General features: G+C 42.5%; 1 protein-coding gene across 6 annotated transcripts in view; it reads right to left on the bottom strand.

Annotated features, from left to right (window-relative positions):
• The window catches only part of SULF1 (sulfatase 1), a 107854-nt gene that overhangs the window by 18460 nt on the left and 74883 nt on the right, over window positions 1-14511 (bottom strand). For all 6 annotated transcript variants that reach the window (XM_081204439.1, XM_081204434.1, XM_081204438.1 and 3 more), the window contains exon 11: window positions 13699-13828. In XM_081204439.1, the coding sequence (XP_081060565.1) occupies window positions 13699-13828 (130 nt within the window). The remainder of the gene's footprint in view (window positions 1-13698; window positions 13829-14511) is intronic.

Below are 14511 nucleotides of genomic sequence, written 5' to 3'. Positions count from 1 at the left end.
ACAACGAACAGGCTGCTTAAATTGATCTCTCCGAACCTCCATTTTTATTTTGAGAAGTACAGCAGGCAATGCCTTCCTTGTGGTCCATAGTTTCTTTTTGCATTCTTGCAAAATATTACCTTGCACTCCAGGTAAACCTGTGTTTGCATAACATGCAAATGAATTACACCATGGGTAGGCAAACTAAGGCCCTGGGGCCAGATCTAGCCCAATCACCTTCTAAATCCGGCCTGCAGACAGTCCGGGAATCAGCGTGTTTTTACATGAGTAGAATGTGCCCTTTTATTTAAAATGCATCTCTGGGTTATTTGTGGGGCATAGGAATTCGTTCTCCCCCCCCCAAAGAAATATAGTCCAGCCCCCTACAAGGTCTGAGCGACAGTGGACTGTCTGAAAAAGTTTGCTGACCCCTGAATTACACCATTGCAGCAATGGGAAATATATAAACCATACAGATCAACTATACTAGGAGTAGCTGGGCAAAAAAAGCAGTCTCTGCTTCTCACTTGGCTGGTGTGGTGACGGGGAATAATGGGGGCCTGTGATGGTCACTGGTATGCCCCTGCAGCCTCAACCTCACTGCTGCCCTACCCCACACCATCCCAGTTAACTGATCCCACCATTAGGATGGTGGCTCCATATCCCACACCCCACCATGCCAGCTGTGTCCAAACTGTGTCTCCCATTACACTCAACTCGTATTTCCACTCATTGACCACCCTCAACAACACAGCCAAGAAACCTTCAGAGGATTCCCTTTCAGAAACACACTGGTGCAGGGAAACAAGAAGTTGCACTAAGATTTCCCTCTGCAATCCCATGCACTGTGCAACCAATCACAGCACATCCTTGCAACTTCTCCTCTAGTCAGAGTCTGCACAACTCCTCAAGGACAGGCACAAGCCCCTTCTTTTCTGCACTTATATGTTCTCTTTTTTCCTATTACTTACTGCACTATGTGGACAGGTTAAATGGAAGTTGCATATGACTGAAGCCCTTAGATAATCTGACTTTTGGGCTCACACTCTGCAAATTATTACTGCTTTTAATTTTTATGAATGTGCAGGCTTTAAAACATCCCAGCTAATCTACCACAAACTGCAAGTTTCCCAATGGGCTAATGAAGAGAGATAATGCAGTCGTCGAGAAGGAAGTTTTCCAAAAAGCCACAAAGTAGTAGTTTAGCTTGATCTGCTGTTGCATAAAACAGCACTTTTCATGCACTGAAAACAATGGTTTGCGAGTGGAAATAGATCTGGAGCACTTCCACGTCTGCTGAAGTCCAGCTTTCCTTGCTAGATCACAGAATATCAAGAACAGCTCCTAATTGCTCCTAATGGAAGTTAAAAGCCCATTCAGGTGACCTGCAATATCAGGGTCCTCCGTTTGATCCCATATGCAGCTGGAGCAAAGCCACACACACATCACATACAGACCAGGGGTGGTGACAGAGGAAGACAAGAAGGGTCCTAGCATGCAATCTGTTGAATCAGCTACTTCTGTACAAGCATAGGCTCGATCTACAGAGTTCAGTAAACTACAACAGACAGTTTGCTATGTAACTGACCTATCTATGTCGCCCAGTCAACTTCAGAGGGTTTCACTTAAACATGGGCGTGCTAGATGCCAAAACAGATTAAACTGTGAAGTGCTTTCCATGTCTACTCAAGATGTTATGTCCCACTGCATCCAACAGGGTAAACTCCCAAATAAGTGAGTATAGGACTGCAGCCTAATTGGATATAACCAGAAATGGAAAATTACTAAAAGCAAGGGATGATATGGTTTACCCTAGACTCAAGGAAAAGATTCCATCACTAATAAGCACTAATGAGATCTGGTTAAAAACAAGGTACAGTGCTACCTCGGGTTAAGTACTTAATTCGTTCCGGAGGTCCATACTTAACCTGAAACTGTTCTTAACCTGAAGCACCACTTTAGCTAATGGGGCCTCCTGCTGCTGCCGTGCCGCTGGAGCACAATTTCTGTTCTCATCCTGAAGCAAAGTTCTTAACCTGAAGCACTATTTCTGGGTTAGCGGAGTCTGTAACCTGAAGCGTATGTAACCCGAGGTACCACTGTACTGTGTGGCTGAGCGCAGGGTGCCACACTTTATCATCACTGATGGGACAGGGAGGGGGTTGTATCAGAGGGCAATGCCTAACCATGTCTCTTCGAGCCACCATTTTTTTCTCAAGTTAGGAAGCTTCCCAAAATGATAGCTGCATCAGTCACCAGTGCTTCCTGCCCTCGTTTCTGTGTGCTTCTCCTTTAGGTGATTATACAGATCAGCTTCGCTTCCTGCCTTTACTGCTGTGGGTTCTTCAATCACTAAACCTGATGGCTCTTCTTCACAGACACAACTAGCCACTCACCTGTTGCCCACTGGCAGCCAGCTGAGAGAAATCCTTGACCATCTTCATTTCTTTGACCCAGTCATAGTTTTCAGGATTATGAAAAACCCTCCCACTTGTTTAACATCCGTTATGCCCTAAGCTTCAAAACACAGTCCTGAAGCAGGAAAAATGCTTGGAATGTTTTGCAAGGGAAATGTAATGATGTCTACCTAGGGAACCTTTGGCCCACCAGATGTTTCTGAACTACAATTGTAAGTCAACAACATATGGAGGGCCACAGGTTCCCCACACCTGACCCAGGGAAACAGATTTCACCTGAGAAAATTGCCACCAATTTCTCTCTTGTTACCCAAAGGGGTGCTGCAGATCTTTGGCCACAATTTAATTCCTTGATATTTATACAAGTCCCCTCTTCTGTTCAGCATTGATGCGGTTGCACTTACTGGTGTAAAAGTAATTCATCCTCTGCCACAGTAATGTCCACATCCACCAGACAGCGATCCTAGCCTGACTGCACTGGCTGCCAATTAGTTTCCAGGCCCAATTCAAAGTGTTGTTTTTGACCTATAAAGCCTTAAATGGCTCAGGATCACAATACCTGAAGGACTGCCTCTCCCCATATAAACTGTCCTGGACACTGTGTTCATCATCCGAAGCACTTCTTTGTGTGCCTCCTCCATGTGAGGCCTGGAGGGTGATAACATGAGAACGGGCCTTCTCTGTAGTGGCTCCCCATTTGTGAGATGCTCTCCCCAGGGAGATTCGCCTGGCGCCTTCATTATATATTTCTGGGGCCAGGCAAAAATGTTCCTCTTCAACCAGGCCTAGCACTGATTTATATTCTGCTGCCTTTTAAATGTGTCTGTGGAAAGGGGAGTTATTGTTTTGCTGTTTTGTTTTACTTATTTTCATGTTTCTATCCTCTATTTTACTCTGTGAACTGCTCTGAGATCTTATGATGAAGGGTGGTATATGAATCTAATAAATAACAACAACAACAATAACCAGTCCATGATAATAATTAATATATGCCTCACCCACAGGTTCATTGTAGTTAATGGCACAGGGGCACCTACTGCCTATTAGTTACAGAACACCAAACATCTGGTACAGAATATCTGCCTTGACAGGTCTTGGGCCTGTTGCATATTAAGATACCCCAGTGGTTGTCATGGTGACTACAAAGCTCTGAGCTGTTTCCAAGTCTGAGACCGCTTCCATCAGCTCAGAGAGGGATTGGCTAGGCAAAGGGATGATTGGTACTGAGGAAATCTCCGAAGTCTCTCCATGGCCCAACACTAGGCAAAAGTATTTAATATATGTTGTCTGCCATGCGAGCTACCTGCTGATAGAGACTGAATATAATTTAAGCTCCTTGGAGGATTTTCCAGTATCGATTATGAATCACAGCACAGTAACAGCTCAATCCAGCTTAATAAGTATTGAGATGAGCTGAACGGAAAACTCTGGCAAATCCAAAAGTAGCCCCTCTTACAGATTTGACATAGTCTTGGGAATTAAGTAAAAGGGCAAACACATACACATTGCTGGTTTTCTAAAGGTTCCAGTAGAAAGTACCCATCAAATATAATGTTCAAATAATTACAAGTAATTATTTCCTATTGTGGCCTTAAGCAAGTTCATACTTCTTGTGAGATATACAAAAGGTATCTTTTATAAACTCCTCATTACACAAGTAATTACGTTTACTAACAGAAGAGAGAATTTACAATACAACATATTTCAAACTGCTAGTATAGGGAACACACAAACAATACTTATTTTTCTATATTCTGCCATCTATAGACTACATGCAAAATTCTAAGGACCAAACTAGACATGATGCTAGATGTGTCTTTGCATTTAATCACAGAACTGAACTGTTGGGAGGGACCCCAAAAGTCATTTCATCCAACCCCTTACAATGAAGGAACTTCAGTTAAAGAATTCCTGACAGATGACCATCCAACGTACGTTTAAAACCTCCAGCAAAGGAGAGTCCACCACCTTCTGAGGTAAGTCCGTTCCACTATCAAACAGCTTTTACTGTCAGAAAGTTTCTCCCAAAGTTTAGTAGGGATCTCCTTTATTACCAGTCAAATCCATTGCTTTGGGTCTTACCCTCTGGGGGAGCAGAAAAGAAGCTAGCTCCATCTTCTATGTGTCAGCCTTTCAGATATTTGAAGATGGCATGCTGATGAGCAGTTCAAGAAACAGAATAGGAGGCTAGCTCTAGTCACACAGATTTGCATGACTGCAGTTTATTTTTATGGGGATGCACACACATTACCCTAGCACTTGTTAGACTGGATCTAGGGTAAACAATTGCAATCTCAGATTATTATTTTTTGCAGGCTAACATCTTTTCTCTTCGATTATTTTACTAATTTAGCATGGATTATTCTAGTGTTTTGTTCTTTTTAAAAAATACAAACAGCATCAACTGGGTGTGTCAGATAATTATTAGGACTGTAGCACCAGTTAACACCTTTTCTCCCCTGCAGTCCTGACAAAAACCCCTCTTAGCATCCTGGTCAAGTAGACCAATTTTTGCAACCATGATACAACCAAAGGTTTGTGTCACTAGAGCTATAGCAGCATATACATGACTCAGCCAGTGAAACCAAAGCAGCTTGTCATCAGGGAACATCAAAGCCTTTGATCCGAGATATCTCCACAACTGAAGTGATTGGAACATTAGCCTTTGGAAACAAGACTTGATGCTGGGTTCAGTTTCATCCTCAATGTATTCCTAACAGTGAAGTCCACATTTCAGTTTTTCCTTTTCCTTCTGTAAACCTATCTAGTTCCCCACAATCCTCTAGGAAGGAACTTAAGTCAGGAGCCTCAGTTCCTGCTACGCCTTACTGCTATCACTGTGGAAAGTCCATTCCATGGGCAAATAGAAGTCCCCAACTTGAAGTTCCTTGAGCAAAAATTAAAAAGTCCCTGTCCCAGGTCCTTACTTCCATTTGCCGCCTCCTCCTCCATTCATGCCTGAAAAGTTATTCCCACAAATCTAGTCACCTGAAAGAAATCTGGACAGTCTTTTCAAGGAACTGCCAAGAAAACTGGCAGCAATACACACCATTCTGGAAAGACTTTTCAATAAATCCCAAGAGGCAGATTATGGCGCCCTCCACTTATTGCTTTTATAAGTGTATTAATATAGATTTACATTCAACATTGTTAAAGTGCAATAAATGCCCCACTTAAGTATTTAAAATGAACACTGTTTACTTAATATGCTGTGACAGCTTTAGACAGCCATTAAAGCCTTTCATGTAATGAGGAAATTAATTACAGAGTCTACAAAAGATGCCTCAACAGTAGGCATGCTTAGGGGTTATGGAAACTCTGGCAGCTGACAATTTAGGCTTTAAGAATGTTGGAAAGGCTGATCACCAAGGCATAAAAAATACGGTCCAGAGTGAAGAACTCATTCATTGGATTTCAGTGGAAATTTAAGTTTGCAAAGCTTTGGCTTTGTTGCACCCTAAGTCTTGAAAAACTAAGTTTTAGTGCCGCAATAGCTCAGAGATCAGAGGAAAAACTCTGATCCTGCTTTCTCTAACTTGGTGCACCAGATATGGAATGTCCCCCCCCCCCACGTCATATGCATTTTTAAGCCAGGTAAAAACCTGTGTGTTAAGACAGGTGTTTCTATGAAATTGGTAGGAATATACAGTGGTACCTCTGGTTACGTACTTAATTCGTTCTGGAGATCCGTTCTTAACCTGAAACTGTTCTTAACCTGAAGCAGCACTTTAGCTAATGGGACCTCCCGCCGCCTCGGCGCGATTTCTGTTCTCATCCTGAAGCAAAGTTCTTAACCCAAGGTACTGTTTCTGGGTTAGCGGAGTCTATAACCTGAAGCGTCTGTAACCTGAAGCATCTGTAACCCGAGGTACCACTGTATGTATTTTACATTTGAAGGAATCTTATAAGCCAGGTTCCTTTGACCTTCTGTATGCTGCCGAATGACAACTCCCATCAGCCCCAGCAAGCATGGCCAATGGCAAGGAAAGATGGGAGTTGTAGTTCAGCAACATCTGGAGGGTGAAATGTTCCTCACAGCTGTTATAAGCTTTTATCCAATTTTTGAATGAATGAATGGTGTGTGTGTGTGTGTGTGTGTGAAAGGAAATGGGAGCTGCTATTCATATGGATCTTGATCAATGACAGCTTAGTACTAAGGTACCCAGTACAAAGGAGATTCTACATACAGATAGGGATGGGTGGATGGGGTGGAACAGAAGTGTAAAGGGCCATTCATTAATTTCCAGGGAGAGACAAGCTTTCTTCAAGCTTGGGTATGAAACCTACTTTTTCTAAACATTCTTGAATGAGGTCTTATTGCTTTATATAGCTGGTTGTTGCTGTTTTAAGCAACAATATTCTTTCATTGTGTTTTTAATTATTGTTGCAAACTGCCTTGATAAGGGGGAGTTTAAAACAAGAACTATGGATCCTGCACCTATATGGCTACATTTAAAGAAGTCCCCTATGAAGCTGGCTTAATAATAGGCAAATCAAATCTTAATTCGGTCAAGTAAAAATAAAAAAAAATGCAAAGATTTATCTTGAGCGCAAGGCTCAAGTTTAGCACCACAGACTTAGGCGTTCTTTTCTGAATTATAGCACATAATAGAAAGATGAAATGAAACAAACAATAAAGAAGCAAACCAGCTTCTAGCTTAATCACCAATTTACAATGAATGGATTTAGCTCAAATAAAATATCTTGTGTGCAAAAACGGTCTGCAAATGCTACCACTGTAAAACATGTCCTTGATTCAAGGACTACATTTAAAAATAATTTCCCTAACAATGGTTTGTTTTGTGTGTTCTTGCTTTGGGAAGCAATTTATTTTCATTGAATGTCCCCAAAATATCCCTAATGACCCCTGCAGAACGCTGGACAAATGCCCAGATGGCATAGTTGAAAGAGTTTACCTTTAGCTAATTAAGTCACATTAAAGGTAACTGGAATGCATCAACTTACAAGGTAGCATAAAATAACTGAGAACAAGGTGGAAGGCATAACATTTACATGCCAGTTTCCCCATTAAATTTTCTATTTCCTAGTCAATTGAGGGGAAAAAACACATTTACATGGAGGAAATTCTTCATAGAAACTGCTTGGGGCAAGTGTTATTCTGCATTCATTAATGGAGTATATATTCTTTAATATCTATAAGAGCTTGTGGCTATCCTTGCCAGCATACTGTACTTATCAGTGCAAACATTATTGAAAATTTCAAAGACGTTTATAAGGAATGTGTAGTTTCATGCTGAAAGACATCAGTATTATTATCATCAATATACAGGCATACACAGAACAGCACATAACCACATAAAAATGTAATCTTAAATACACATTAAAATCTAATGGCGGAGGAAGGTGATGGTGGGGTAGATGCCAAACTGATTCTGCAGGATTGAAGCCACTCCTATTGATAATAGTGCATGGTTGAGTCACATTGAAGATCAGTGTTGCAATAATTTTAAAAGCTGCCATAAAATGAGTCTGAAATACCCAGAACAAAGGGGCAGAAGAAGCAGAATAACTGCAGTCTGGCAAATGTGTTGTGACTTGAAGGCAAGCTCAGTTGGTTAGAGTAGGGTGCTGATAGTGCCAAGGTAGCAGTTTGATCCCCATATGGGACAGCTGCATATTTCTGAATTGCAGGGGGCTGGACTAAATGATCCACAGGGTCTGTTTCAACTCTACAGTTCTATGATTCTAAGCAAGCAACAGAATCTAGTGCGCGCACACATAAAGTCTAATGTATACTGGACTAACCCCTTCATGAATCACTGCCTTGCCGTGGCGAAGGGGCTTGAATAACTGAAGAGAAGCTATGAGCTATGCCGTGCAGGGCCACCCAAAATGGACAGGTCATAGTGGAGAGTTTTGACCAAATGTGATCCACCTGGAGCAGGAACCGGCAAGCCACTCCAGTATCCCTGCCAAGAAAACTCCATGGACAAAGACAACAGGCATATAAAAGTTATGACGCTGGAAGATGAGCCCCTCAGGTCGGAAGGCGTCCAACATGCTACTGAGGAAGAGCGGAGGACAAGTACAAGTAGATTCAGAGCTGATGAAGCGGCTGGGCCAAAGCCGAAAGGACGCTCAGTTGCGGATATGCTTGGAAGCGAAAGGAAAGTCCAATGCTGTAAAGAAAAATATTGCATAGGAACCTGGAATGTAAGAACCATGAACCTGGGTAAGTTGGATGTGGTCAAAAATAAGATGGCAAGAATAAATATTGACATCCTGGGCATCAGTGAACTAAAATGGACGGGAATGGGTGAATTCAGTTTTGATGACCATCACATCTACTACTGTGGGCAAGAATCCCGTAAAAGAAATGGAGTGGCCCTCATAGTCAACAAAAGAGTGGCAAAAGCTGTACTGGGATGCAATCTCAAAAATGATAGAATGATCTCGATACAAATCCAAGGCAGACCTTTCAACATCACATTAATCCAAGTTTATGCACCAACCACTGGTGCTGAAGAAACTGAAATCGACCAATTCTATGAAGACTTACAATACCTTATAGAAATGACACCAAAGAAGGATGTTCTTCTCATTATAGGGGATTGGAATGCTAAAGTAGGGAGCCAAGAGATAAAAGGAACAACTGGCAAGTTTGGCCTTGGAGTTCAAAACGAAGCAGGGCAAAGGCTAATAGAGTTCTGCCAAGAGAACAAGCTGGTCATCACAAACACTCTTTTCCAACAACACAAGAGACGACTCTACACATGGACATCACCAGATGGGCAGCATTGAAATCAGATTGATTACATTCTCTGCAGCCAAAGATGGAGAAGCTCTATACAGTCAGCAAAAACAAGACCTGGAGCTGACTGTGGCTCAGATCATCAGTTTCTTATAGCAAAATTCAAGCTTAAACTGAAGAAAGTAGGAAAAACCACTGGGCCGGTAAAATACAATCTAAGTCAAATCCCTTATGAATACACAGTGGAAGTGAGGAACAGGTTTAAGGATTTAGATTTGGTGGACAGAGTGCCTGAAGAACTATGGATGGAGGCTCGTAACATTATACAGGAGGCAGCAACTAAAACCACCCCAATGAAAAGGAAATGCAAGAAAGCAAAGTGGCTGTCCAACGAGGCCTTACAAATAGCGGGGGAGAGAAGGCAAGCAAAATGCGAGGGAGATAGTGAAAGATACAGGAAATTGAATGCAGACTTCCAAAAAATAGCAAGGAGAGACAAGAAGGGCTTCTTAAACGAGCAATGCAAAGAAATAGAGGAAAACAAAAGAATGGAGAAAACCAGAGATCTGTTCAAGAAAATTGGAGATATGAAAGGAACATTTCGTACAAAGATTACCATAATAAAAGACAAAAGTGGAAAGGACCTAACAGAAGCAGAAGACATGAAGAAGAAATGGCAAGAATACACAGAGGAACTATACCAGAAAGAAATGGATGTCTCGTATACCCCAGGTAGCGTGGTTGCTGACCTTGAGCCAGACATCCTGGAGAGTGAAGTCAAATGGGCCTTAGAAAGCATTGCTAATAACAAGGCCAGTGGAAGTGATGATATTCCAGCTGAACTATTTAAAATTTTAAAAGATGCTGCTCTTAAGGTGCTACACTCAATATGCCAGCAAATTTGGAAAACTCAGCAGTGGCCAGAGGATTGGAGAAGACCAGTCTACATCCCAATCCCAAAGAAGGGCAGTGCCAAAGAATGCTCCAACTACCGCACAATTGCACTCATTTCACATGCTAGCAAGGTTATGCTTAAAATTCTACAAGGCAGGCTTAAGCAGTATGTGGACCGAGAACTCCCAGAAGTGCAAGCTGGATTTAGAAGAGGCAGAAGAACCAGAGACCAAATTGCAAACATGCACTGGATTATGGAGAAAGCTAGAGAGTTCCAGAAAGACATCTACTTCTGCTTCATTGACTATGCAAAAGCCTTTGACTGTGTCAACCACAGCAAACTATGGCAAGTTCTTAAAGAAATGGGAGTGCCTGATCACCTCATCTGTCTCCTGACAAATCTCTATGTGGGACAAGAAGCTACAGTTAGAACTGGATATGGAACAACTGATTGGTTCAAAATTGGGAAAGGAGTACGGCAAGGCTGTATATTGTCCCCCTCCTTATTTAACTTATATGCAGAATTCATCATGCGAAAGGCTGGGCTGGATTAATCCCAAACCGGAATTAAGATTGCCGGAAGACATATCAACAACCTCAGATATGCAGATGACACAACATTGATGGCAGAAAGTGAGGAGGAATTAAAGAACCTTTTAATGAGGGTGAAAGAGGAGAGCGCAAAATATGGTTTGAAGCTCAACATCAAAAAAACGAAGATCATGGCCACTGGTCCCATCACCTCCTGGCAAATAGAAGGGGAAGAAATGGAGGCAGTGAGAGATTTTACCTTCTTGGGCTCCATGATCACTACAGATGGTGACAGCAGTCATGAAATTAAAAGACGCCTGCTCCTTGGGAGAAAGGCGATGGCAAACCTAGACAGGATCTTAAAAAGTAGAGACATCACCTTACCAACAAAGGTCCGTATAGTTAAAGCCATGGTTTTCCCAGTAGTGATGTATGGAAGTGAGAGCTGGACCATAAAGAAGGCTGATCGCCGAAGAATTGATGCTTTTGAACTATGGTGCTGGAGGAGACTCTTGAGAGTCCCATGGACTGCAAGAAGATCAAACGTATCCATTCTTAAGGAAATCAGCCCTGAGTGTTCACTGGAAGGACAGATCATGAAGCTGAGGCTCCAATACTTTGGCCACCTCATGAGAAGAGAAGACTCCCTGGAAAAGACCCTGATGTTGGGAAAGATGGAAAGCACAAGGAGAAGGGGACGACAGAGGGCAAGATGGTTGGACAGTGTTCTCAAAGCTACCAGCATGAGTCTGACCAAACTGCGGGAGGCAGTGGAAGACAGGAGTGCCCGGCGTGCTCTGGTTCATGGGGTCACGAAGCGTCGGACCCGACTAAACGACTGAACAACAAAATACTGAACTAAAGATAACCCAAAGCCAACATCAATTTTGGATACGCACAACTCTTTCAACTCAATTTCAGCCTCAGTGAGGCAATTAAGTACAAATGGGTGACTGTCAAATTCTGTTTCTCTCACTTCCTCATTTTTCCAATCTTAATTCTGCACATTTTCACATCAGTTTGCATTTTTTTAAAAAGCTGAAAATGTGTTGCCGTTTTTGTGTGAATTTCTCCTACCATTCAGATTTCTGTATGCAATTTCTCCTAATAGACACAGTTTCGCAAAGCAATTTTAACTAACAGAATGCATCTTTATGTTATGTTTGTACACATAACTTGGACGGAGAACCACACTGCAAAATTTGGAGAAGTGTGAATTTTGAAGTATGGCTGTATTTCAGTTCATATATTGTTTTGCTCAGTGCAAGTTAGATAATTTCACCCCAATCCCTAGGAGAAACCCAGTTATTCCCTAAGGCTCAAAATTATGTGCAAGCACGAGAGGGTTTTTCCCCACTCTTAAACTTGCCTCTCATTCTATGGACTAGACAACTTACCATCCCATGTGTCCTGTGAATGATAGTGGAAGAATGTGCAACCTTGTACCCAAAACTGTCCCTTACATTTACTTACACACACACACAACCTAGAGTCTAGGCTTTTGTTTGATGATCCTACTTAAAGTTTCCTGTGCACCATAATTGCTTTTGTAAATGCTACAAGGTTGTTTCAAAAATCAATAATGTCAGCAGTCATGTTTATATGCAGTGTCATAATATGAAATGCTTTTAGTGGATTCTTGGGACTGTCCGTCTGGCTAACCACTTGGTACTTCAACCCAGCTTTTACCTGCTGATGTGTTTCAACTGTACTCTATTGCTACCCATAAAGGTGACCTTTACCAGTATATGAATGGATACTTATTTATTTTGGGAGCACAGAAAGAGCACCAAATGAGACTGCATTAAACGGCATCCTAAACTTCCTTTGAAGTATTAAATGCTCCTCGAGTAAAAGCAGCAATCTTTACAAAACTGTACAACTCATGGGTCTCTGAGCAACTTCTAGGACAAAGCAACAAAACAGACATGAAATCTGTCATTAACATAAAAGCTGCTTTGAGAAACAGTAAATGCGTTAACAAAAGTGACATAAAACTACTGCTAGCTTTTTCCAAAGCTAATGCCAAACATCTAAGAAAGCCCCTTCAGCTGTTCTAAGGGTGGACTCAGGCAATCCTCCTCTTTAGACCACACAGTGATACTTTCCATAGCTTGGAATTCACATAAAACTGAAAAGGACTGGCATACATTTGATTTCTACAGCCTTCCTGTATTTAGCAATGACATACCATGGGCTCCTCTGGAGCTGGGTGAGAGGAGGCCTTGTCCAGTTGATTATAGAGAATGGAACCCATCTCACCTAACACCCTGTTTCCAGCATCAACTTACCAGATATCTCCAAAATATTCACAAGCTGAGCCTAAAGGCAGCACCAGTGTTACATCTGGCAGTGCCCTTGACACCATCCCAAGTCTCCGCTTGTTTCTCCCTGTGGCAGCAGCTGGCATGTGACAGTGTGGGTCTTTTTACTATCAGCACCTCAGCAGCAGCAATGGCAGCAGAAAGGTGTAGCAGCAGCAAACACAGCAATCTAGACAGCCAGTGCTTCTGTTGGCATCTAACACTGAAAAGAATTCCTCCCACAATCTCCGAGGAGCTGATGTAGAGTTGCTTTGGGTGGATGCCAGCCAGGCCAAAAGCCAGCAAGTGTCTGGCACTGAGAGAAGCCTCAGGCCCAGGAAGCTTTAGGTAGCAGTCTGTTTGTTGACAGGCCCTCCTGAGGGCTCAGGCCATTGGCAACTGCCCACTGGTGCCAACTTCTGGTGCCAGATCTACATGAAGACACCAGTCCTCTCCCACTTGTTTTAACTGTTTGGCAGAGGAACGGACTACCTCGGAAGATGGCGGACTCTCCTTCACTGGAGGTTTTTAAACAGAGGTTGGGTGCCCATCTGCCTGGGGTTCTTTAGCTGTGATTCCTGCATTGGACTAGATAACTCTTTGAAGTCCCTTCCAACTCTACAATATTTTCAGTATGATTTGCTTCCCAGGATCTAGTGTCTGAGAGGCCAGAACCTGGAAGTTTCATTTGGCTCGTATGGAGAGGAAGAACCATATGTGCAGTGCCTTGAGCTCCTTGGGAGAGAGGTAGGATATAAAAGTAATTTCAAAAAAATTAATAAATTGTGTGCTCACCTAATCTCTCAAGAAGGCACACACAGTACAGACATAATGAAAAATGGAGGGATAGTCTCTTGCTTACCTGACCAGGCTGCTCACATGCTGTTTGGTATCTTGCTTGCTGACACAGCTCCTTTACTCTCTCATATTTGGGCAAGTGATTCGATTGCTGGGCATTTTTGCTCGCTTCTTCCTTCTTGCGCAGAAATTTACTTTTTTATATAAAAAAAGAAAAGAAGCAGCACTCTAAGGCATTTATAAGTAGCACACATGAATAAATTGCTTACAGGTATCCTGACAATCAAGCAATATAGAAAAAGTCGTGAAATAAATAAGGCAAGCTTTCCCTGTAGCAGTAGCAAATAACAAAAAGACAAGAAAAAGCCAATGTGGTACCTTCCCAGATATTGTTGTACTGCAACTCCCACCAGCCCCACCCAGCATGGGAAATGTTCAGGGATGATGAGAATGGTAGTCTGATAACCTTTGAGAACTATGTGAGCAATGTGCCTTGAGATGAACGCTGTTCATCAGGCCCAGGGTAAAAACCTGGAAATGGCTTTCATCTGTATCTTTGGGGATTTCTCTGTTTCAGCCAAAGTTATCCCCTTTCATAAGACCTTCTACTGTTAAGAAGATGTGTGGAAGCCCCGGGCAAGCCCTTTCCAGATACAACACCCCCAAAAGAATATAAGTAGGGAGGGCAGCACTGAAGATGTCACCCCTGAAATGATGCATGCACATTAGAACACCTGAGCAGAGTCCCTACCCAGACTGCCATGCACACAAGCCCTTTTCCTGCATCACAGGAGATGGGAGATACAGCCATACCTCGGGTTAAAGAACGGGTTACTTCCAGGTTTCGCTGCTCACGCATGTGCGGACGCTCAAAATG

The sequence above is a fragment of the Podarcis bocagei genome (genome assembly GCF_964188305.1).
Source record: "Podarcis bocagei genome assembly, chromosome: 8".
Lineage (NCBI taxonomy): Eukaryota > Metazoa > Chordata > Lepidosauria > Squamata > Lacertidae > Podarcis > Podarcis bocagei.
This window is presented reverse-complemented; position numbering and strand designations above follow the sequence as displayed.